Source organism: Lissotriton vulgaris, chromosome 9 (genome assembly GCF_964263255.1).
Source record: "Lissotriton vulgaris chromosome 9, aLisVul1.2, whole genome shotgun sequence".
NCBI classification, from domain to species: Eukaryota; Metazoa; Chordata; class Amphibia; order Caudata; family Salamandridae; genus Lissotriton; species Lissotriton vulgaris.
In genome coordinates, this window is record NC_141697.1 from 1,104,141,237 (window position 1) to 1,104,164,593 (window position 23,357).

The following is a 23,357-nucleotide window of genomic DNA, read 5'->3' on the forward strand; positions in this document are numbered from 1 at the left end:
GGATGCCAGCATCTTAGCCATAGTCAATATCGAGGGCCTGCATTTAAAAACTTGCATTCTACAGCTCCAACCCCCTTCATGTTGGGGCAGATCAGTAAACGTTTTGAATTCCCCCAAAAAGTCTCAGAGCAGATTCCAGGAGAACTCGTGGAAAACTACCTTTTTACATGCGAGTAAGGAAGTTCATCATGAGTAACTGAAAGTAGTGTATAATTGCATATATTAAAATGCCTTTACCCATGTTAGTTAGAGCATTTATTTAGTATTTCTCCATGGGAAAAAAAATGCATTGAAATGGAGAAACCAGTACTATTACACTTTCAAATGTGATGGTATTTCCTTCCATAAACCCCTTTAAATGCATTTACTCTTTCAAAGAGCAGTATATGGCTGGCTGTTTTCAGGGGGAGATAGTTTTAGCCAAGTTTTAGTACTTGTAAACCATGGTAATAGTAATTGCATTCATATAGCGATCACTACCCCCGACGCGACATGTCTACTTGTAAAATGAACTTGCATGTACAAATGGTTTTCTGGAATCAGGCCCTCCTATCAAGAAGCATTGGCATAGCCAATAAGTCTCGCCTTTGGGACCTTATAAGTGTTTAGCCATGCAACAGATGATGTTGTTGCACCAAGGATATTGTGCTGGATAACTAAACACTTATTTATTTATTTATTTATTTATTTATGGGTTTCTATAGCGCTGGAATCGACTCCAACCGGAGTATCTCTGCGCTGTGATACCAGATAGAGTCTAACACTATGCAGATGAGAGAATGGGTCTAGATTTTATCGGTGAATAGCAGAGTTTTGAGTTGCTTCCTGAACTTTAAATGATCTGTGCAGAGCCTAAGAGTCAGGGGCAGTTTGTTCCACTTAAGGTCCCAAAGGTGAGACCTATTGGCTATGACAAGGCTTGTTGGTTCTTGGTGCTATGTGTACATAAAACTTCAAATAACCATATCTACAGTTCACCTTATTGGATTTTTGTTATTTTGGTGCCATTTTGTTCATTCATTGATACTCTTTCTTTTTATTCACTTTGGGATTTTGAATGTATTGCATTTTTACTTTATTACTATTTTAGCACTGCATAAATACTTTACACATTGCCTCCAAGTCAAGTCTGTCTGGTCTGCACCAAAGCTAATGAGCTCAGGTTTATTTAGTGACTTTAGTTGTTTACCATCACCAAAATTGTGGTATAACATTAGGTACGTACCTACCCCCCACAACTAATAACCCAATTTCTTACACTGTCCTATATGAATATTGTATTGCAAATTATCTTAAGGTACACATTGCTAAAACAAAAACTGTGAAATTTGGTTGGCAGCTTGTTGGCAACATAATAGAGACAACAGACCTACAAATACTTAAGCCACACCTTCTGTAGCACGGTCAGCTGCGGAAGCAATTTAACACTACACAGTTCAAATTAGGATCTCTTTTGGGGATTTAATATAACAACCATAAAAGCAGTCACAATAAAACAATAACGCATGATTAAAATGAAGAGATAAAAACAACAACAGTGGCGGTTGATTATAATCATAAATCTCACTACCAGAGGTACATGTTTAAAATTACTAAAAGGCTGTACTTCCAGTCTCCATAGGGTCCGTTACAGCATAAAAGAACAATACATTTACGTATGTTATTGCTTTTGAGATAAAAAGTGCAACATTAAGGCAAACTGTAGAGTCACTGAACTCAAGCACATATATGCGATCTGATATATTGTGCAAGCAAAAGGGGTTTAAATAATGACACCTAAAATTGGAATAAAAAACACAAAACAGCATAAAGTGCATAGTGCTTGGTGTGCTCTGGCCGTCACAAGAACAGGGAATCTAATCTAATGGGCAAGTTTTCATAACAGGAAAGGCAACTAAATGGTGGACAATCTCTAATCTAAATCTTGGTAGTACAAATCGGTGGATTACATTTGTAACAGGAGTTAAATAATTTTGATCGCCCTCCTTCAGCGCAAGTGAGAAATAAAGTGCAACAGTTGGTCCCCTTTGCTTCTCACCCTGGCTTCCCTTTTATGAAACATAACCTTATCTTTAATAGACCGCTTAGCGAGTGTTATTATCAATCAAGGGTTAGGCAGAACTAGCAGCTTAAACAGCTCAATATAGGTGGAATTAATATAATTTAGCCAATGGATAAGCAGTGCTTTATCCAGAGACAGACAGTCTTCAATAATTGACTTAGTAAAACAAGTTTCTTCTTTGTTTCAGATAGTGTGCCAGAGCAACAAAGGGCTAAGTGAGATTATATCGGCTAGGTACTGCAGCCCAACCTCACTATGTGCTACCTCTGTAGGTAGGGAGACATAACCATTTGAGGAAACTATTTTCCTCGATCTGATGAACCTTCCTCTCATAATTGCCCCATACTCCCGCCCCGTATGCGACGGTAGCCAATACCCATGCCTTATAAATTGCAAGCATGTCTTGTATGGGTCGGGTGCCCAACTTTGCTGAGAACCTAAAAATTCCATGGGCACTACTACTCCTCTTACCCTAACATGGGTAATTGTGTGTGACCATGAGCCATTTCCTGCCAAGGTAATGCCCAAACAGCAAAAAGTGTTGACTGTAGCTACTGTGGTGTTATCCATAAAAAATTTCAACATTTCTTTTGCTTGGCTCCGCAGATCATTGTATAGGTTTTGTTCTTGTTAACCACCAGTTTTCTTGCAGCTATAAAATCGCCGAAAGTATTAATTAAACATTGTATGCCCACTAGGGTCCAATCCAGCAAAACAGCATCGTCCACATACAAAAGAACTGGTACAGGATTCCTGGCGACTTGAGGGGAATCTGCTTCTATAGCTTTTACGGCCCTGTCCACCCCAGTAATGAACAAAGAAAACAGAAGGGCAAGAACACAGGCCTGCCGAATGACTCTTTAGACTTTAACATTTTCGGTGCATTCGCCTCGTGGGCCAAAGTGGACAGTACTCGATAATTTCTCATATAGCCTAGCAAGGAAATTAATATTCGGTCTAGGCGCACCAATGGAGAGCAGGGTTGACCATAGGATGGTCTGGTCGACCAAATCAAAAGCACTGCTCAAATCTGCAAAGCAAAGGTACAGTCTACCACCTTTGACCCATGTATATTTATCCATCAATCATCTAGGTTCACACTTTGCTCTATGGTCCCCACTCCTTTTCTAAAACCAAACTGTCCCAGGGAAAGTACCAAGTGTTCACTTGTCCAATCTTCTAGTCTCATGGGTAACACTTTACTCATCACTTTTACCGTAGAATATAAAAGCGATAGATATTGGAAGGTAGTTCTTTGCTTCATATTTGTTGCCCTTCTTATAGATTGGTACTATAATAGACCTTCCCCATGACAATGGAATCACTGTAATAGTTGTCATATTAAAAACAAGTTAAAATTGGACCCCACATGTCCGCAACGGTTTTCTAAACATCCACAGGTACCAAGTCATGTCATGGTGCTTTGCCTCCTGCACTTCCATTTACTGCTAGTAGAACTTCTTCTCCGGTAATATTCAATGGAAGAGCAGGCAAGGGGTAATCTATCTCCCTTAGTCTATCCTCCTTCCTTGTAAGAGGTGACCTAAAAAATGTTGTAAAGTGGGAGACCCAGGCATCACATGTAACACGAGACAGCAGCTTGGGGAAAGAGCCGCTCTTTAAAAAGGGTGGATTAACAGTATCCCAGAAAAGTTTATTATTACCCGTGTATGCAGCCCGAGATAAATTATATCAAGCCCCCTCTTGTAGCTCTTTTTTCCTAACAGAGAGGGCTTTTTAAAAATGTAATCTAAGAGATTTAATCAATTTGGGATCTCTTGGTTGACAATGGAGGGCTAGTTTCAGTTCTCGGGTTGCCAGTTGTATATTAAAAATAAGTATTCTTTTATATAGATTTAACACAAGACCACAAACGACAAAAATCCACAATGCTGTACTTAAAATCGTAGAATTAGCTTAGTTCTCTTTAGATCTTAAAATGCGACATTTTGAATCAATGTACCTTAAGATGCATAACGCTTTTACAACATAAGACTCTCCTAAACTTGCTAACTGCAAAATACCAGCATTAATGTTTGCGGATGACACGCTGCTCCTTTCTAAATCACCTATGGGGATGCAGAGTGTCTTAGAGGAATTTAGCTTGTTTTGTAAGAAAAGGAATCTGGAGGTCAACATAAAGAAAACAAAGTATATGGTTCTCCATGCTGATTCTACAAATTGCCCACGCCCTAAAATGGATCTCAGGCCCCTGGAGAGGGTCCCTATTTTAGATTACTTGTGCCTTACCTTAAATGATAAAATGGAATGGGGCTGCAGATTACCAAGATGAATTTAAAATTAATCCAGGAAACGGGGGGGTTCTTAAAAGGTCACAGGAGTTGCGCTGTAAAGATTATTGGCCCTCCTGCAGAAATTTACAAAGTTCAAGCAAGGGGAGCCACCTTGTACGGAGCTGAACTTTGGAGCCACTGTCAGATTAAAACTCTGACAGTGACGGAAAACAACTTTTTAAGGCAACTCTTGGATCTCCCTCCAAGGACCCCTTTAATCCTCTTAAGGATGGACCTGGGTATTCTCCCCATTGCTGATTTGATCGCTTTTCGCCCACTCCTCTATTGGCTATGGAGCAACCCAGAGCTGGTAAACTATAGAGAGGAATTAAATTCAGTTATGCACATTTTGGGGGCAGGGAGAATCCCTTGGCTGTCCTATATTCGGGATGTATTTCGTGATGATTGAATGATTTCGAAATGATTTGTGGTCTTCACCTGAGGAGTCATGTCTGGTTACTTCTAAACAGTCACTGACCTCTGCTTTGAAAGAATAACGACTGATGTGAATCATTCGGTCAAATGAGTCACCTAGTCTAACCTCCAGGTTCTTAGATGTTAAATTTTACTATAACTTGGAGCCGGCCTCAGACCTTATTCAACCTCTTGCAGCCAAGAAATTGATTCTTCAATTTCGACATGGGACGCTCCCCCTTTACGCATTTACTAACAATTGGGTGGGTGCCAATAAACTATTATGTCCTGGGTGCAACGAGACAGAAGAGACGGAGACCCATGTGATCCTTTTTTGTCCTGCATACAAGGTGGCTAGATCCAAATGGGTACTCCAACTTTGCAGGAACTTAGGAATAAGTAACCATAGAGAGGTCTTTAGGTTACTAAAGTATGATACACATCCGGTTTTTGTCGCTGCTACAACAAAATTTCTATTTGCAATGAGGTGCAAACGAAGACGTTTAATGAAAAGTTAGGGTTGAGACTTGAAATGGTGTTGCGTTAACCAAGTACTATTTCCCTGATTTTAAATGCTATTAATTGATGCTCATTTTTTTTTAACTTTGTTTTTTAGTTTATTTATATTTTTAAATGGATTGTGCCATATGATGACATTTTCCAATATGCTGCTAAAAATTGCCCTTAATTGATATATCGGCCTATGCCTAAATCATTGTATGGGTTAATATCATGAGGGGGCGTGACCCACTCCTTATTGTCACCTTCTTGTCACCTGGGGTTTAAATGTTAATAGTATTACTAACTACTTTCTTTTTCCATTTTCTCTTAATTTTTAGTATGTTTTTTTCATGATGTTGTATTTATAAATGTTATATTGTCGTGCTTTTATGGCAGCAATTGACGAAATAACGTTTTTTTTGACTGACTGACTGGCAAGTGTTGCCGAGATGGAGATGCAGTAGTTCCTTACGCGCAAAGACGGTGATGCATTGAAGATCTCATGCAAACAAACAAAGATGGCATCTTCTTTTTGATGCGACACGCTCTTCTTGATGCGACACGCTCCTCCGATGTTGCGAGAAATCTCGACTCGATGCGACAGCAGCAGCGGCGACACCCTTGTTCAGTGATACGACGACAGCGGCTGAGACACGCTTCTTCGATGTTGGGAGTTGTTTCCTGTGATGCGGTGCAACGGGTGTGACAGCGACACGCTTCTTCGCGAGTCGCGCTTCCAGCTCCTTGCGACACGCAGTCCCTCAGAAGGCCCAAAACAGCTGCAGGCACTTCCAAAGAATTCTTGGGGAGCTGGTGGTTGAAGTATGTTGTCCCCAATACTTCAGCAGGAGGCAGCTCTTCTCTCGAGCCTTTGGAGATCCTTTACAAGTTGAATAAAGCACACAACGTTCCTTTCTCCTTTCTTTGGCAGTCAGGTAACCACTGCAGGCCAATCCCCCAAGCAGCACTTTAGCTTAGGGATAGTCTCTCCTCAGTCTCTCAGGTTTCACTCCTCAGCAAAGGTTTCTTTTGTTGTCCAAAAGTGATCTAAAGTTCTGGGGTTTGGGTCCCTTCTTTTATACACAGTTTCTCTTTGTTCTCTAAAGGCAGAGATGCCTTTGCCTAGTCCAAACCAGTTCTGGTCAGTCCTGGAGCAATCTTTTTACATGACTCCTTCTTTCCTTTCACAGTGCAGGGCAGAGACATCAGACGCACCACAGGAGGTGGAGGCAGCATTGTGGAGGGAAGGCACAGCCCTATTCAGGTCCCAGGTGCAACCCCTCCCTCCCATCTAGATGCAGATCTCTCTATTCACCACTAGGCTGACTCACACTGTCTCCTGGAATCCGCCAGCCCCTGTCACTCAAACTCCAGACAAGGAATACACAACCTAGCAGAGGCAGGCTTGGATAGTTAGACAACATTTTTTTACAAAACTTGAAGCTGCTGTACCTTAATTCACAGATTCTCTACTTGATCCTGGTAAATTGAGGCAGCCACAGTCTTACTTAAGATTTCTTTCTTTCCAGGTATTCTCTGTAAATGTATTCAGAGTGAATTTGTGTTTCCAACAACTATTTGTGATTTTATAATGCTTCCCACAAGGAGTTATGGAAGCATTTACTGGTGCATGAGGCCAGGCTTCCAGTTAAAATCTCCCTAAACATGCCTTTTGCCCCACACTTTAAGTTGGATTAGAGTTGGGCTGTTTTGAGCTAAGGAATAACACAGAGCAGGCCATGGAGAAAACAAAAAAATCTATCTACCTGTACCAAAGGGAGGACCTGAACATGGCTTAGCAGAGTTTGGAACCTAATGAATATAGAAATGTTCCCCATGAAAAGGTTTATCTAGCATGATTATCATTCATTAATGTCCTGTGAATTTCAGATATCTCTGGAACCCTCACTGAGAATCGACCGAAGTTCTCACCTTAGTAAAACAAATTGCTGCAATGTAAAATCTACGGTGGAAAAATGCCATTACAATTAAACCACCTGGGCTGCAGTGATCAGTATGTTCATAGGGTTACTCTTAGATGTCACTCGCTAATTGCTTGATTTGGTGTCACTTTCATTTATTTGTATTTTTGCTACTAACATTTCAAATTATATAATTTTCATCAATGTTGTTATTAAAAACATACATTCATCTCTTCCTCCTATATAAAGTGGAGATTACATCTTGGTCTTATTCTGAATGAGGTGTGTGTCTGTCCTTTGACTCAAAACGCAATTACAGAATTTATTTTCTCTGCTGTACAGTGCAATACAAGAATCCGCCTCCCTCCGTTTCGCCGCTTGTACACTGAAGATGTATTAAGAGAAGAATAGAGTAACAGTGATTAAAAATTAAGCAATATTGACACTTACCTAATGACTGAAAGAAGACAGAATATCGACATTCATACAGTGAAAATAGATACTGTCGCACTGTAGGTAAACTATGCAGCACCTCCAGAATCTCTGCACCTTTAATGACCTGATGGAATAAAAATACATAATTTAAAAAAATCTTATGCTATGACCTCAAGCTCATCCACTATTTATTGAAGAGGTATTTACTATGGGCTAAAAGGGACAAATCAGATAATGAAGCTATTGTTTTTCAGATTAATTTGTACATAGATGATTAAATATGTAATGAGGTTACCTTTTCTCTCAGGTCAGGTCTGTCTAGAGCAATCATGCTGACATACACAGTGTAGGTCACAAATGTTTTATAATCCATTAGTTCATAGGAGGTAAACGTTGAAACTGTATCAAGAAAGAGCTCTGCTGCTTGCTTGAAATCTCGAATGGCTACGCAATAAAGACCTTGGTAAACTTTTAACCGGTTTCTCCTGTCCCAGTCTCCACCTTCTTCTATAAGACTAGGGGAAAAATGAAATGCAAGACATCAAATAACATATTTTAGTGTGAAACAAAAGTCAAACAAGACAAACACGACAATGTAAGGCGTTTTCAATCTGCAACAGTAAACATTATTAGTATAAATAGATTTGTATTGTGCTGGGCTGGTGTATTTGCAAAATAACTCAAATGTTTAACAAAACTAACAAGTCTTATTTCTAAGATTATGAACTCTGAGATCTCAGCATAAATCAGAATTCCAAGAGCTTTAATCTAGACCACAACTAGATTGTAAACCACATTAAACGCTGAAGAATAGTTACTTACCTCGAGCAACACCCATAAAGGTATTCTCTCCAGATTCACAACGTTAAAATGATTGCCACCTCCAAGCAAGACTCCAGAAAAATATATTGTTTAATGTGTGTATTTATAATTATAAATAATTGAAAAATAGTAAAGCTGAAGAAAAGCATCAATTGGTAAAATAATGAATTTTACACATTTGTACGACCATTGGAAATAGCGACTCGCAAACTGCGCAAAATTGCGAGTCGCAATTTCCAATGTAAAACAGTGTCTGAGACACGGTTTCCTATTCCCAATGGAGTCGTAAAATGCATGCCTCATGCATATTAATGAGGCTGTCGCAATTTGCAAACCCATTGGGAATGGATGGCACTCCCAGGGAGGGTGGCCCGCTGAGGTCGGTCTTTTTTTTATTTATTTTTTAAATGCAGCCCGTTTTCCTTAACGACAAACAGGATGCATAAAATAAAAAAAATAAAAAATGAAACGTTTGGGTTTCATTTTTTTAAGGGCAGGTAGTCCCTGGGACCACTGCCTGCTCTGAAAAAATGTTTGCGCACCCATTCACAAATGGGAAGGCGTCCCCTGGGGACCACTTCCCGTTTGTGAAGTGTTTTCCACCCTCTTGGAGGGTGGTAAAGTGCAAGTGTTATGCGACCGCATATAGGTGTTGGAGTCGCTATTAGGAAGGGACGCCCGTGGAACGCCCCTTCTAATAGCGAGTCGCTAACCCTATTGTGCGAGTCGCTGTTTAATTAATGACTCTCAAAATAGGGTTAGTACAAGGGCCACAGGTTTTTTGCGTGTGCAAACAGGTCTAAAACCCATTTGCGCACGCAAAACAAAAGTCGTACATCTGGCCCTTTAAGACAGTATCAATTGGAAAAATAATGATTTCTACACATTTTAAGACCGCTGACACAGGGAGCTGCCAAGAATGCTTGGCCTGGAGACAGAGCTGCCATCACTCCCCTCTGCCCACCGGGGAGCCAAAATAGATAATGGTGAGATATGCCTGCGGTGAGGGGCTCAGGACACAAGGCCTAACTAAATATCAACCTCAATCAGGAGAAGGAAGGCCTTGCTTGTACCCACGCTAGTCAATTCATGCTGAGAGAAGGCAGAGCCTTACTAAAGACAAATTATTGATACGTGCCATATAAACCGAAAGTCAGGAGCCACTTGACTTTGGTGGGTGAAGGTGATTGCAACATAGATCAGAAGGCCTAGGGATAACAGTGAAGAGAGCAGGAAAGCACAAATGAGTGAAAGGGAGACTGTGGTACATGACTAAAATAAGAACAATAAACAGTACAGAAGAGTCAGAAGGTACTGTGAGCATTAGCTGAAGAACTGCTGACAAACAAAAGTGTGCATAAAGCACCAAGGATGGGCAAAAGCAACCAGAAGCTGACAAAGTTTACATTTGAAACTCATAAAGGATCCAAGATGGTGGACAGAGAGATGATGGCAGTGACCAGTGAAGAAAACCAAATAGATCCACATGAGACAGACTCAGAGGTAAAAATCGCTGATTCACTTCAAAAGAAGCCACAACAACAAGGTGATGGGCGAAATGACTGAATTAATATCAGCCACTGGCAATCGCTAAGACCTCATCGCAATGCATTGTTTTCATCTCAGTATAGACCCCGCTGTATGCAAATCAGTCTTGTCCCTGCTCTAATGGGCACAGTCCATCCCAAACTACCAAGCCAGGTTCTCCCTGAACCGTAATATAAGCAACCTAGGACCAGTTTCGAGAGTGTCAACTGCAACAAGCTGATTGATGAAATGCTTGAATTAATCCTAGCCACAAGCAATTGCTCATGCCACATCCGAATCCACTGATTTTCGCCACCATGCCACCTCAGTTTGGACCCAGCTATATACAAGTCAGTATTGATTCTACTCCAATGGGAACAGTCCAGCCCGAACTGCCAAGCCAGGACTTCCATGAATTGGAATACAAGCAATCTAGCACTCTAAGTTCCTACGTCCGCCCCTCGGGCCATAGAGAAACAACCCAAAAGTTACCACAATTTTGTAACGTTATGGATAGGTTGAAGTCAAGTTGCAACTTATGCCGGATACGTTGAGATTAGTAGTGGGGGGTCGTTGTGCCACTCCCAAGATTGGGATACCAGTGTGGGAGGGAGAGATTAGACTGGGGAGTCTAGTTAACATTCAGACTATATATGTACACTTTTACATCTCCTTACAGCCTAAGCATTATGACGAATTGAGAGACATGGACCCTGGGGGGTCTGCCCCGCAGCAGGACTGCATTATTAGACTTAAAGAATACACATTAATGAGTGTAAGGAATCTAAAATGTATTACTTGTAGTGTTGGTGGGTTAAATAATACATGTCAAATGTGCCAAATCCTAGCAAATCTAGACAGACAGAAAACCAAGATTGCCCTATTACAGGAGACCCATTTACAGTAAAGGTTGATTCAACAAATAGCTAAATGTTGGGCACCACATAAGTTAGCAGCATCATACTTCACATATGCCCATGGGTTAAGAATGTTGATACAAGAGAAGACCCAGTTTCCTTCAGTTACTTCAATTGTAGATGAGAGGGGAAGAGAAGGAATCCTGTAGGGACTCTTCTATGGAGCGCAGGTTACATTAATCAAGGTATACTGCCCAAATGTAGGTAAAGTATAGAAAAATGTGATGGACAGAATGCTTGAATTAATCTCAGCCACAGGTAATTACTCAGGCCCGCATCAGAGTCCACAGCATGCAATCTTATGTTGGACCCAGCTACATGCAGAAAAGTCTTGACCCTGACCCAATGGAACAGTCCAAACCAGGTCCTCCCTTAAACAGAACATACGCAACGCAGGAGCGGTTTCATCCTTATCTGCCATGTATAACTTGCTCTAGTGACACAGTGTGAATGGGTCCCATATCTTGGCATACCCGCCCCTCTTAGGGCTACATATTAAAGTACACAAAAAGGTGATGGGTGGAGTGTTTGAATTAATCCTATCCAAGCAGCCCATCAATCACTTTTGTGTGTACTTCTTTGTACTTCCAAATGTAGATGAGGTACAAATCTTTCAAAATCTCTGGAGCAAGGTGTTGCAGTTACAGCCCTGTACTGCTGTTGAGGAGACTTTGACGGTGTTCTTAACCGCGCCCTAGACAATTCAGGGACCTGGGGAACAAAATGCACAGAAATGTCCTGAACAGTATTGCAAGTATTACGACAGAGCTTTGACTAGGATGCCTGGAGAGGAAGAGACCCTGAGCCACGGAAAAGCACATACACGTTTACGTACATAATATGTGGTATAGAATTTGGCTGACCACTAAGAATGCAAATGTACACTGCATCCCACACATTTCAAGAACATTATTGGACCATGCACCTCTACTGATGAGCATGAAATGACCTAGCGAAGTCAATAGGACATGCACAGGACTACTCCGGTATGGGGAACTAAAAGACACCACTTGTTGTAACACTATTATGGATGTAATTAACAAATACTTTCTGCTTATTAATGGATCAGTGGAGGAAGCTGGCAGTCTTGGGAGAGGCATTCATGGTGATGGGGAGAGGTATTTGTATTGCAAAACAATGTGGTATACTAAAAAGCATGACAAAAAAATGGGAGCTCTTGAAAAAGAGATACACGAACTCAAGAACAAATACTCTGCCCCAGCCTTGCTTGCAAATATAAATTACAATATTTCTGAATATAATGAGAAAGCTGATGGGGTGATAAAACATTCGACCAGAGCAATGTCAGCATGCAAGTATGGGGAAGAAGAGAGATTGGGAAACACTTTAGCAGAAATGATTAAGCAATGAGATAGGCTGCTTGTGATTATACAACTGTGGCAAGTGGGGAATAACAGATCCATTATGAGACACAGGAGATCACAAAAGCATTTGCCTAATTCTATACTGAGGTATACTCATCCAAAACCCATGCCAGTGAGTCGCAATTTGCAGATTATCTTGAGAGTGCTCTAGCTTGGCTGAGTAACAAACATACACAGCAAATTCCTGGGACAGCAGATCACTATGGAGGAGCTCAGCGACGCAATAAAGGGGCTGTGGAGCAGCAGGTTGCCAGGCCCAGGCGGGCAACCCGGCAAATACTATGAAGAGTGTGCAACTCTGTTGGCCTTAACACTGGTCCCAACATATAAGGAGGTGACGGATTGACATCTATTCCCGCCAACTAGGACAGAAACACTAATGATCACAATATTTAAACATGGTAAGACCCACACTGTGGGCCCGATAAACAAAGCTAAACTTAGACCTGAATTCTAATTTTAGACCCATTCACAAAGGTAAACTTACACCTGAAGTTCAAGCGCCAAATTCACAAAGGTAAAACTTAGACTTCGCTTCTGAGTTTATCTTTGTGAACTGGGCCCTTAGACTCCAGGTCTAAACTTAGACTCCAGGTCCAAGTTTAACTTTGTGAATTTGGCCCATACTGTGAATCTTATAGGCAGGTGTTGCTGATTAACATGGACACCAAAATACTTGCCAAAATCATAACCCTAGAATCTTTAAGATGCTCCTAGACTTAGTCGGACCAGATCAAATTGGCTGTGTGCCACACAGATCTATATCATTCAACCATCACGCAATCTTTGCATTACTCTAAAAGATACAACCAGAGATCATAGTGGTGGCAGTGCTCCCCGATGCAGTCAAAGCATTCAAATCACTCAAATGGAGTTATAGGATTGCAATTCCACAACGGACAGACATGCCATCAGTCTTAATCGAATTAATAACACTACTGTATACCTGTCCTTTTACATGATTTAGAGTAAATGGACAGATACCCAATAATACAAATAACAGGTAGCACCAGACAGGCATGTGCCTTTTTTATTTTGTATAGTTCTTAATTACATTTTCTTGCAGTAGGGATGTCCCTCATTACCAATTTTATTTACAATATCATTGAAGACCTTAGCTTGCAGGTCATAACAACATTAGGCTCTCTGAGTACTTAACATTACAGAAAGCACCCTTATTGTGTCTGTGTACTTTTTGTGTATATATCTAAGGGACCCACATGAACACTTATCACAATTATTAGGGAATAAGCAAGATTTGGGTACTTATCAGGACTCAACGTTAAAGGGGCCAAATCAATATTATTTTCCCTCACCTCAGTTATGGAAGAATTTTCCATTGAATGAGAATTAAACTAGGCCAACGTCAAATACATAGATATAAAGATCAACGTCGAGAAAGACAAGGTACAGCAAGGAAACTATGGCCTGGTGATCTTCCAGTGGAAGACCGAAGTGGAACACCGGATTGCCCTTCAGTTGTCACTTGCGGGACGAAAAGTGCTACAGAGAATGATAAGTTTGTCCATGCTTTTATACTTGTTCATTAACATAATAGTCCCTAAACCTACTTTTACCAAACTACAACCTGCAATGATAACATTAGCGTGGACACCCAGGAACCCTAGGTTAAAATGGGAAGTTCAGACGTTCCCATGTGAGCAGGGAGGATTTGCAGCACCAGATTTTGAGTTATATTATTTTTGGAAGGAGGCATAACACACATTTCACTAGTATCACAAGATTTCACAGCTCCCATGTCTGGCAGTCGAGAAAGATAGTTCAGACACTTTGGCCCTGCAAGAGATGATCTATAAAAATTCACTATGCCTTAGCTGGGGTAGTTACAGTAACGTATCTTCAGAGGTATGGGGCAAATTGTTTAGGAGAGTCGGAATGCTGGTGCTGTATTTACCACTCACACATCATCCAAAGCCGTTGTTTACTAGCGACAGGAACATACTGGATACCCTGCACACCTGTGGATTGAGAAACTTTGGAGATACCTTTCCCAATTGTTATATTATCTATCCACAGGATATAATGGGGCCACCGAAAAGTTGTTTACCCTACTGGCTTCAAGCAGCAAGCAAGACAGACACCAATCCCAACATTTCCGAGCAAGCCAGTAGCATTACAGATCCTCACTCGGCACAGCTACATCAGCTATGTGACTTGTAGTCCTACTTGCTACACCCCAAGCAAGGGGTACATGGAATATAGACTTGCATGGATAGCTTGAAAATTCTGCTGCTCACAGATTTAGAATTGTCACCCAATAGCAGATTACCTCACTATTCATTTTAAATTTCTTCATTGTATATACTACATACGACACAGCTTAATGACTAGGGGAATCCGAACTGATTCAAAATGCACCTGCTGAGCAGAAGAACATTTTCTACATCTTGCCTGGTCCTGGCTCTCCATTCATGAGTATTGGAAGACCAATATATCTACCATCTCAGATATGATATATGTAAATGTAGAACCAGAACCTAAAACTTGTGCACTTTTCTGAAACTCACTTCCACTGCAGCGGAGGCATTCCCTGTCAGAATCTGTTTCGGAAAATGATATGCCTGAACTCAGTGTTAAAGTGCATCTTTTAGTGAGGGTGACTATTTAATTCTGTGTTTGAAAATCCACTTTTAGAAAGTAGGTATTTTTTTTATAACCTCTGCTAGGTTTGTGTATTGCATGTCTGGCTTTTAGATGACAGGGGCTGGAGAAGGGCTGTGGCTGCAGAAGTCTGATGAGTCAGGGTTGGGCTGCAGAACACCGCAGCACGGCTGGTGACCAACACTCCCCCCCAGAACACCGTCCCTCCCCCTCCTTAGGGCCCTTCATTGGCTTCCTATCCGGAAACGGGTAGAATTCAAGATCAGCTGTGTGATACACAAAAGCTTACACAATCTGGGACCACACTACTTGGCAGACAAATTTGTTTATCACCGTCCATCCCGCATCCTCAGGTCCTCCAACCAACAGCTGCTTCAGGTTCCTAGACATCATAGGACCAGACAGGGAGGCCGTGCCCTCTCCATCATGGGTCCACGTCTATGGAATAACCTCCCCCTCTCCCTTAGAGAATGCCAGAGTCACTCAGCTTTCAGGAAACGCCTTAAGACAGTACTATTCTAGGAGGAGTTCTTCGATCTGCTCACCTCACAGCACCGCGCGGAGATACACCTTCGGGTGTGATGCCGGCGCGTAACAAGACTATAAATAAATAAATAAATAAATAAATAAATAAATAAATTTAGAGTAGGGGGGATGAAATTTCCTTTTCACCTGAATGGGCCTGGTCTGCCTTCAACAATGCTGTCCCCACCTCCTGCTAGGAAGCGGCACCAGTGAGGACAGAACTGGTTTTGGCCAGGTACAGACACACACTGCCTTCAGAGAACAAAAGATGTTGGTGTATAAATTAATCAATCAATTACAGCATTTATAAAGCGCACTACTTACCCATGAGGGTCTCAAGGCGGTGGGGGCTGTTTCTACTGCTCGAAAAGCCAGGTTTTGAGGAGTCTTCTGAAGGTCAGCAGGTCTTGGGTCTCTCGTAGGTGGGTGGGGAGGGTGTCCCAGGTCTTAGAAGCGAGGTGGGAGAACGATCGGCTGCCGGCGGTTGCTCTTCGGATGCGGGGGACTGTGGCGTGGTCGGCAGAGAGGAGTGGAGCTGGCAGGTGGGGGTGTAGAAGCAGAGTCATCTGTTGAGGTCCGCTGTTGTGGAGTGCCTTGTGTACGTGGGTGAGGAGCTTGAAGGTTATCCTCTTGTTGACGGGAGCCAGTGCAGGTCTCTCAGGTGGAGTGTGATGTGGCTACGGCGAGGGATGTCGAGGATCAGGCGTGCAGAGGCATTGTGCATTGCGTTGAAGCAATTTCTGGAGTTTGGCCGAGGCTCCTGCGTAGAGGGTGTTTCCTTAGTCCAACCTGCTGCTGAAGAGGGCCTGGGTGACAGTTCTCGTTTCGGTGGAGATCTACTTGTAGATCTCACGGAGCATGCGGAGGGTGTTGAAGCAGGAAGAAGAGATGGCGTGCTTAGTCATGGAGAGGGTGGAGTTGAGGATGACCCCTAGGTTGCGTGCATGGTCGGTGGGTGTTGGAGCTGTTCCCAATGCGGTCGGCCACCAGGTTTTGTCCCAAGCCAAGGGGGTGGATCCGAGGACGAGGACCTCCGTCTTGTCGGAGTTCAGCTTCAGCCAGCTTTTCCTCATCCATTCGGCCTTCATTCCTTCGTGAAGGTTATTTTTGGCGGCGTGGGGGTCCTCGGTGAGGGAGAGGATCATCAACATAAGAGATGATGTTGGGGGTCGGGCAACGTGGACGAGCGGTGTCATGTAGATGTTAAACAGCGTTGGGATGAGCCCTTGGGTACGCCGCAGATGATCTCTGGCTTCGGAGCAGAAGGGGGGGGGGCGGAGGCTCCGTGTTCTGCCAGAGAGGAAGGAGGTGGCCCAGTCCAGGGCCTTCTCTTGGATCCCGGCATCATGGAGGCGTGTGTGCAGTGGCAGACCGTGGGGTGCACACCCCAGACTTTTAGATCACTTCTGGGAAACAAGAGGAACCTTTGCGAAGGAGAAGAGCCAGATAAGCTGAGGAGGAATACTGGCCCTGCGCTGTTTGCTGTCTGAGGTTGTCCTGCAGTGGCTGCTTGCTGCCAAGGAAAGGAGAAAAAGCACCTTGCGGTTTGCTTTGTCACCTGCTTGAGGAAAATATCTCCAAGGGCTTGAAACTGAACTTGCCTCCTGTTCTGAAGTCTTAGGGACACAAAGACTTCATCCCTTCCGTCTCTCTGCATCTAGAACTGCTGTTTCAGCTTCCACAGAAGGAAATTGCAACACTGGTGCCAATAAGCGACGCTGTAACCTGCACTGAAGCCGTGGGCGCCACTTGTGAAGAGCGCAACGCATCGCCCCAGCTTGCACTGTAGGCCCGACACCTGCTAACGCAGTGCCGCATCAACTCCGCTGTCTACACCGGAGCCGAAGACGCTGCTCATGATTTCCTGACCCGCACCGTAGCCCCGACCTCAATGACGCAGGTGCTTCATTAAACGCGTAGCCGGTCCTCGACTTGGGTGACTCCCGAATCCATGGACGTTGCACCGTTGTAAGGAACAGACATCTCGCCGCCTTCGAGACATCACCTCCCCGACACAGTAAGAAACAGACGCCTCACCTACCTTGCGCTGCAGTATAGAACAGAGGTTTCCCTTCGCCCTGGGGTTGTAAGGAACCAAAAAACAAATGAGGAAGTGCAGAGGCAGTAGTGATAGAATCACCCTCCTATACGTTGTATATAAACAATGAGATTCTATCAATGTGGTAGATGTGATTATTTTATTTGTATTTTTCAATTATTAAAAGTGAAGACCTACTGTCTTTGGGGTGAGAGAAGCCTTCTCTGCAGATGGCAGATAGAGAGCACTATGTGCTTTTAAAATACCCCTCACACACTATGAATCCCATAGTGTCATGCTTCATCATAGGGGTCTTCCCGTCCCTCTACGAGGCGGGGCGTGCTACGACCTACGGACTACGCGGGAGCACTTACGTTTTTGACGATAGGCTATGTGTAATGTGAGGACAGTGATAGGTGATAGGGGTGTAGGGTCCTATATACGTGAAAAAGTGGTGTAAAAAAATGTTAAAAGTTCCCTGGCTAGTCGAAAAAATAAATGTAATGGCTTCGCTGGCTGGGAAAGTTAAAAGGGGGTTGATAAGTAGAACAAAATGTGTTGTCTACTTGGTCGACATGACGTGTTTCGTAGGCAGTTCCCTCCTGCCTACTCCTCAGGACCTCTATTGGTCCCTACTAAAAATACTCAGTTGTAATATATATTATATGCCTACAGTCCTAAAACCTGGTTGCAAAAAATCAGCTGCCTGGTTTTGCCTCTGGGCTTGAGTGGGCCCTGTTGAGGCGTGAAAAGAACAATATGGCCTGTTGTGGTCCAGTTTATTCCAAAGTTGCGTGCCCCGTGAGCTTGCGCCTTAGGGATTAAGTCGGCGGTGTAGTGACCGCTTTAACTATTCTGTTTCAATCCATTCCCTGCAGCAGGTTTACCTCAAACATTCTTTGCAATAAGACCTACAAATGCACTAGAGAGGCTCCGTTCCATGGCTCATCATAGTAGCACCACAGGCGTTTTCTTTATTGTTAACATCTTTAGGGCAATTTCTAGTTCTACTTAAAAACTGGCGGCTATCACAACAAATGTAAGTTTGTTAAGGGACGTCTCTGTGTAGCCCATATATGCAGTTCGACAATCACACTGTAACCAAGCATGCATTTAAATGCCCTAAAAAGCAAGAAATTGTAAGAGCATTCAATGCTTCATAATATACCTTTTTGCCTTTTCTGTGTTTCTGGTTATAAGGTCATTATCCATATAAAAGAGTCCAATTCGAAGAAGATAGAAAACAATATCCAGACGATGTCCCAGAGCTACAGTTTTGTCATAGGTTTTCCGAAATGCAGTCAATGCACCTTCCTAAAAACAAAGAGGGGTTAGTACTAAAATAGTAGAAAATGTGTAAGTAAGAAAAACTTTGTACAGGAATGCAAAGCAGCAAGGACGGCAAATGATGGCGTACTAGCACAAACTGCTAGCTAAGCCATATGTGTAAATCAGTGTGCAAAATTGGTTATTCGTTTTGATCACTCAGCCGAGCGGCACAGCCGCTTTTTTCCCCCCCAACTCAAAATACTCCAGTTCTAATACTGTCTTCTACGGCTGAACAAAAAATCACGTTAATCTCAGAAATCCACTTCCCAGAGTCTCAAATTGTAAATGTGTGTAATGCAATGTTTGCTGTGAAAAATAAATTATATTTCCACATTGAACAACAACACTTGGTTAAGAAGTTGCTCATAAGGCATGTTTACCATCTACCCGGTTACATCATGTAGTGGCTGAAATAGGTCTCTGAAGTTACATTTCAGGTAAACTGGCTGGAAACATTGTAGGGCTGTAGCTTAACTGGTAGAAGGGAATGCTGACAACACTGCTAAGCTTGTTGAGGAAAAAAAACACAGTCAAACATGCTTGTTCTTAAGAGTTCTAGGGAGTTCGTATCATTGACCACACTAAGCATATCAATAATGTAACTTCGTAATTTGATGAAAGGGATGGGTGAGACTGGAAATTTATCAAAAAAGAGAAGGGACAAGGGTAATGTTCAATTTTTCTTTATAGTTTCACAGAGTGTAAACCAAGGAACACAAGTCTTCAGGTCTTTGCACAAACCTGTAGTTGAGCAACCTTGAGTGGCAAGAAAACAAGCAAGGGTAGTGCATAATTGACACAATTAACAGTATAACTGGTTATCCTTTTGCCGAGATGGAGTTATATACACATTCAGAGAAGGCAAATCAATGGCATGCAAATAAATAAATTAAAAGCTACAAATATGGCAAGATATACAGTACATAAGGCACAAAGTGAAACGTGGTGCAGAAAACAGCATTGCCTTATAAAGAAGCCTATCACATGTGTGCATTAGGAAGGCCTTCGTCTGCATGTGGAGACAGTACTGTTTTGCCTTTGGAAAAGTCTATGGAAGATCCTTGGGTGTTTACAACAATTACAGCTACATGGAGTATGTACTTCGAGGAATGGATCTAACAGGTAGGCTAGGTATCTTTGGGAGCAAAACACAGAACCTACCCATAATGTTTATTCACCTCAAGATTTTTCCTATAACATCGAAATGCACCAGTATTTTGTGGAGATGTCCTCCATTTAAAGGCATTAACATTGGAATGTATGCCTTTCATGTGGAGGATATCAAAAGCAGAGCATTTAACGTACTATATCTTTGCACCATTGTAAATATACACCCAAGACAACATTCAATACAGAGATAAATTCCAAAGTACATGTGTAGGAAACGGGGCTTTTGTTGTCTTTATCCCCCCCACTGTTTACGCCCTTTTTAGATACTAGATGCTGATTTTCGACTCTGGACCCACACAGCCAGTATGTACTGCGTGGCCAACAGTTTTATATTACCAAAGAATTTATTTTCATTTATAATCAAATTTTCATTGGTTCATCCAAACATGACATCAAAGGAGAAGTCTGTCAAAACAGTCAGTTCAAAAAACATACAGTTATGTGTACAATATATACAAATATACAGACATATACAGTAAATACTCAAAATTTCATAATACCAACATAAAGCTTGATACAAAAATAATTACATTCCAAACTGATTAAGACATAACCAACTTTTACACAGAGAACGATATTTACATATGGGAAAACGACCAGTCCTTTGACTAGAATACCAGTGGACAGGCGGATCTAAAGATGGAATAGGGTTGCCTGCCTGTCTCACAGCACCTGTGATGGAATATTTATAAGATTGCCAGCAAGGGCCCACAAAAGTGGTATTAGTTAGTCCCTAGCTGCACCCTTCTTTCTTTCTTGACCCCCAGCCTGTGACAAGAAAGAAGGGTGCAGCTGGGGACTAACTAATACCACTTTTGTGGGCCCTTGCTGGCAATCTTATAAATATTCCATCACAGGTGCTGTGAGACAGGCAGGCAACCCTATTCCATCTTTAGATCCGCCTGTCCACTGGTATTCTAATCAAAGGACTGGTCGTTTTCCCATATGTAAATATTGTTCTCTGTGTAAAAGTTGGTTATGTCTTAATCAGTTTGGAATGTAATTATTTTTGTATCAAGCTTTATGTTGGTGTTATGAAATTTTGAGTATTTACTGTATATGTCTGTATATTTGTATATATTGTACACAACTGTATGTTTTTTGAACTGACTGTTTTGACAGAATTCTCCTTTGATGTCATGTTTGGATGAACCAATGAAAATTTGATTATAAATGAAAATAAATTCTTTGGTAATATAAAACTGTTGGCCACACAGTACATACTGGCTGTGTGGGTCCTGATTTTCCTTGAAACAATCCTGATCAGCCACTTTGTTCTGTTTAGTAACTGTTGAGATCCAGGCTGGTCAGCTGTAGGATCCAATACCTTCATTTGTATACAGATTTTCGACTCTGGCGGTGCACGGAGGCCTGCAAACCAGACCTCAGTGCCGCTTGACCAAAACAAGGTGTTGTCTAATTGTGCTACAATCGGCTAAAGACTTTAGCACCCATGTAAGTCCCTAGTGAATGGCATCCCAGATACCAAGGGCATGAGTGCCAAAGAGGGTCACAAAGGGCTACAGTATATCTTATGCACCCTAGGGGACCCACACCTAAATTCCACACAGACTGCCATTGTAGGCTGCGTGATATGGTGCAAACATGACTTTGCACACTCGTGTGTGTTATGCCAAGTTAACTGCATCTAATATATGTAAGTCACCCCTACAGCAGGCCTTTGAGTCCCAAGCCAAGGTGCATAAAATATTATATGAGGACATATCTGCATTAGCCGATATGCCCCTGTGGTGTCTAGTTCCATTACTGGATGTTGCAAGTGAGCATTGAAGCCATCTTAAGGTATGCACTGAACACTGGTCAAACAGAGTTCCCCAGCTACATAATGGCTTGACTGAGAATATGGTGTTTGGTATCAAACACCTCATATTATTAAACCCACACTGATTACAATTTAGGATTTATTAATACCTGCACCTAGGGCGTGTACCTTAGAGGTACCCCCTGAAACTGCCCAGATCTCTAGTGTGCAGACTGACTGGTCCAGTCACCCTGTCACCAAAGATGTGTTTATGACCCACAGGGGTGAGAATCCATGCTCTCAAGGAGGTCAGGAAAAATGTCTGCTCTGGAGAGAGGTATTTTGAACCTCCTCCAGGAAGGCTGATAAATTAGCACCCCAAGGCAGGGAGCTGCAAGGTGCCACCGCCTTTGGTATGCAAATCTGGCTTCCCTTAGGGATGAGAGGATGCCAACCCGCGTGACAATGGCACATTTGGCCCCAGTCCAGGCGGGAAAATTAGTAGTCAGAGGCGTGTTCACCATCAGGCTAGTCCTCCCAAGGTGGGCTCCCTGATTTGGATAAAAAATTAAAAAGTCTGCCATCTTGGTGTTGGCAAAATTAGGAACTCTGGGAAAGGGTTATGCCCACTTCCCACAGGAAGTGGTCATATAGGGGACGTTGTGACCCCCGGGTTAAGAAGCCCATTGTCCTGCAGGTGCTGTGCCTCCAAAAGCCTGGGAGGGCTGCCAGCCTTCAACAAACCAGTCGGGATTAATGCTTTTTGTAAAAAAAGGCTGTTAATTAAATGACTACAGACATACGATTTTGAACCGCATTTGCAATATTCATTGGTGACACAGGCACCTTTAAAAGCCCGAGTCTCTTTTCCGATGGGCTGACATGAAAAATTTAAGATACTTGAGGATTAATACCCCTTGACCATGGAACCAGTTGCCCCTATCAATTGCTGCCTCCTGTATTTTTCGTGTGAACGATGACTCCGTTTTGAATAATACATATGTACGGGGTCGAAACGTCGACAAAATAACCTATGTGGACTGCGTTTTACTAAATTGAAGGTGGTAGCAACACTTGCTCCACGATTGCTAACTCAAAATATCCTATTATCCCGATCAGCCACATATGTATATGTTTCTGTACATAGCTCATATGCACCTTTTGCACCAATAGTCAATTGAACGACATATATAAAGAATAAATTGAACAAAATGAATACATAACTTTGAGCTAATTGTGTTAGTGGTGTTTGTACTCTAATCCAACCACTTTTTTGTGAAATATTGTCCAGCCCAGGTCCCTAGGTTGCCCAGTTTATATTTAAGGATGCCTTCAACAAAGATCCAGGAACTCCTGTGGTCTAGCAGAGCTGCTTCCCAGCCTCCTACAGGCACTCAAAAAGAACTGTGAGGACTCTGGAACACGGCAAACCCGAAACAGTAAAGCACCCGTGCCCCTTAGCCTGAGTTGAAGTGGGCCAACGGGGCCAGCGTGGTCCCCCGACCCTCCGAGACAAAGCCCACCTTGGGTTTGCCCAAGGTGGGCAGAAGTGTGTGGGAGAAGTGTGGCTCAATGGTTAGAGCGGCAGACCCTGATGCAGAGGTCTGGCCGGGACCAGGGTTCAATTCCCGA

The 23,357-nt window shown here is 42.6% G+C and overlaps 1 protein-coding gene across 1 annotated transcript in view; it reads right to left on the bottom strand.

Moving 5' to 3' along the window:
* Positions 1-23,357, bottom strand: part of PSMD6 (proteasome 26S subunit, non-ATPase 6) — a 90,841-nt gene that overhangs the window by 34,559 nt on the left and 32,925 nt on the right. Inside the window, exons 3-5 of the mRNA XM_086939085.1 lie at positions 18,633-18,778; positions 7,924-8,143; positions 7,644-7,752 (exon numbers count right to left, since the gene is read on the bottom strand). Coding sequence (XP_086795211.1) covers positions 7,644-7,752; positions 7,924-8,143; positions 18,633-18,778 — 475 coding nt within the window. The remainder of the gene's footprint in view (positions 1-7,643; positions 7,753-7,923; positions 8,144-18,632; positions 18,779-23,357) is intronic.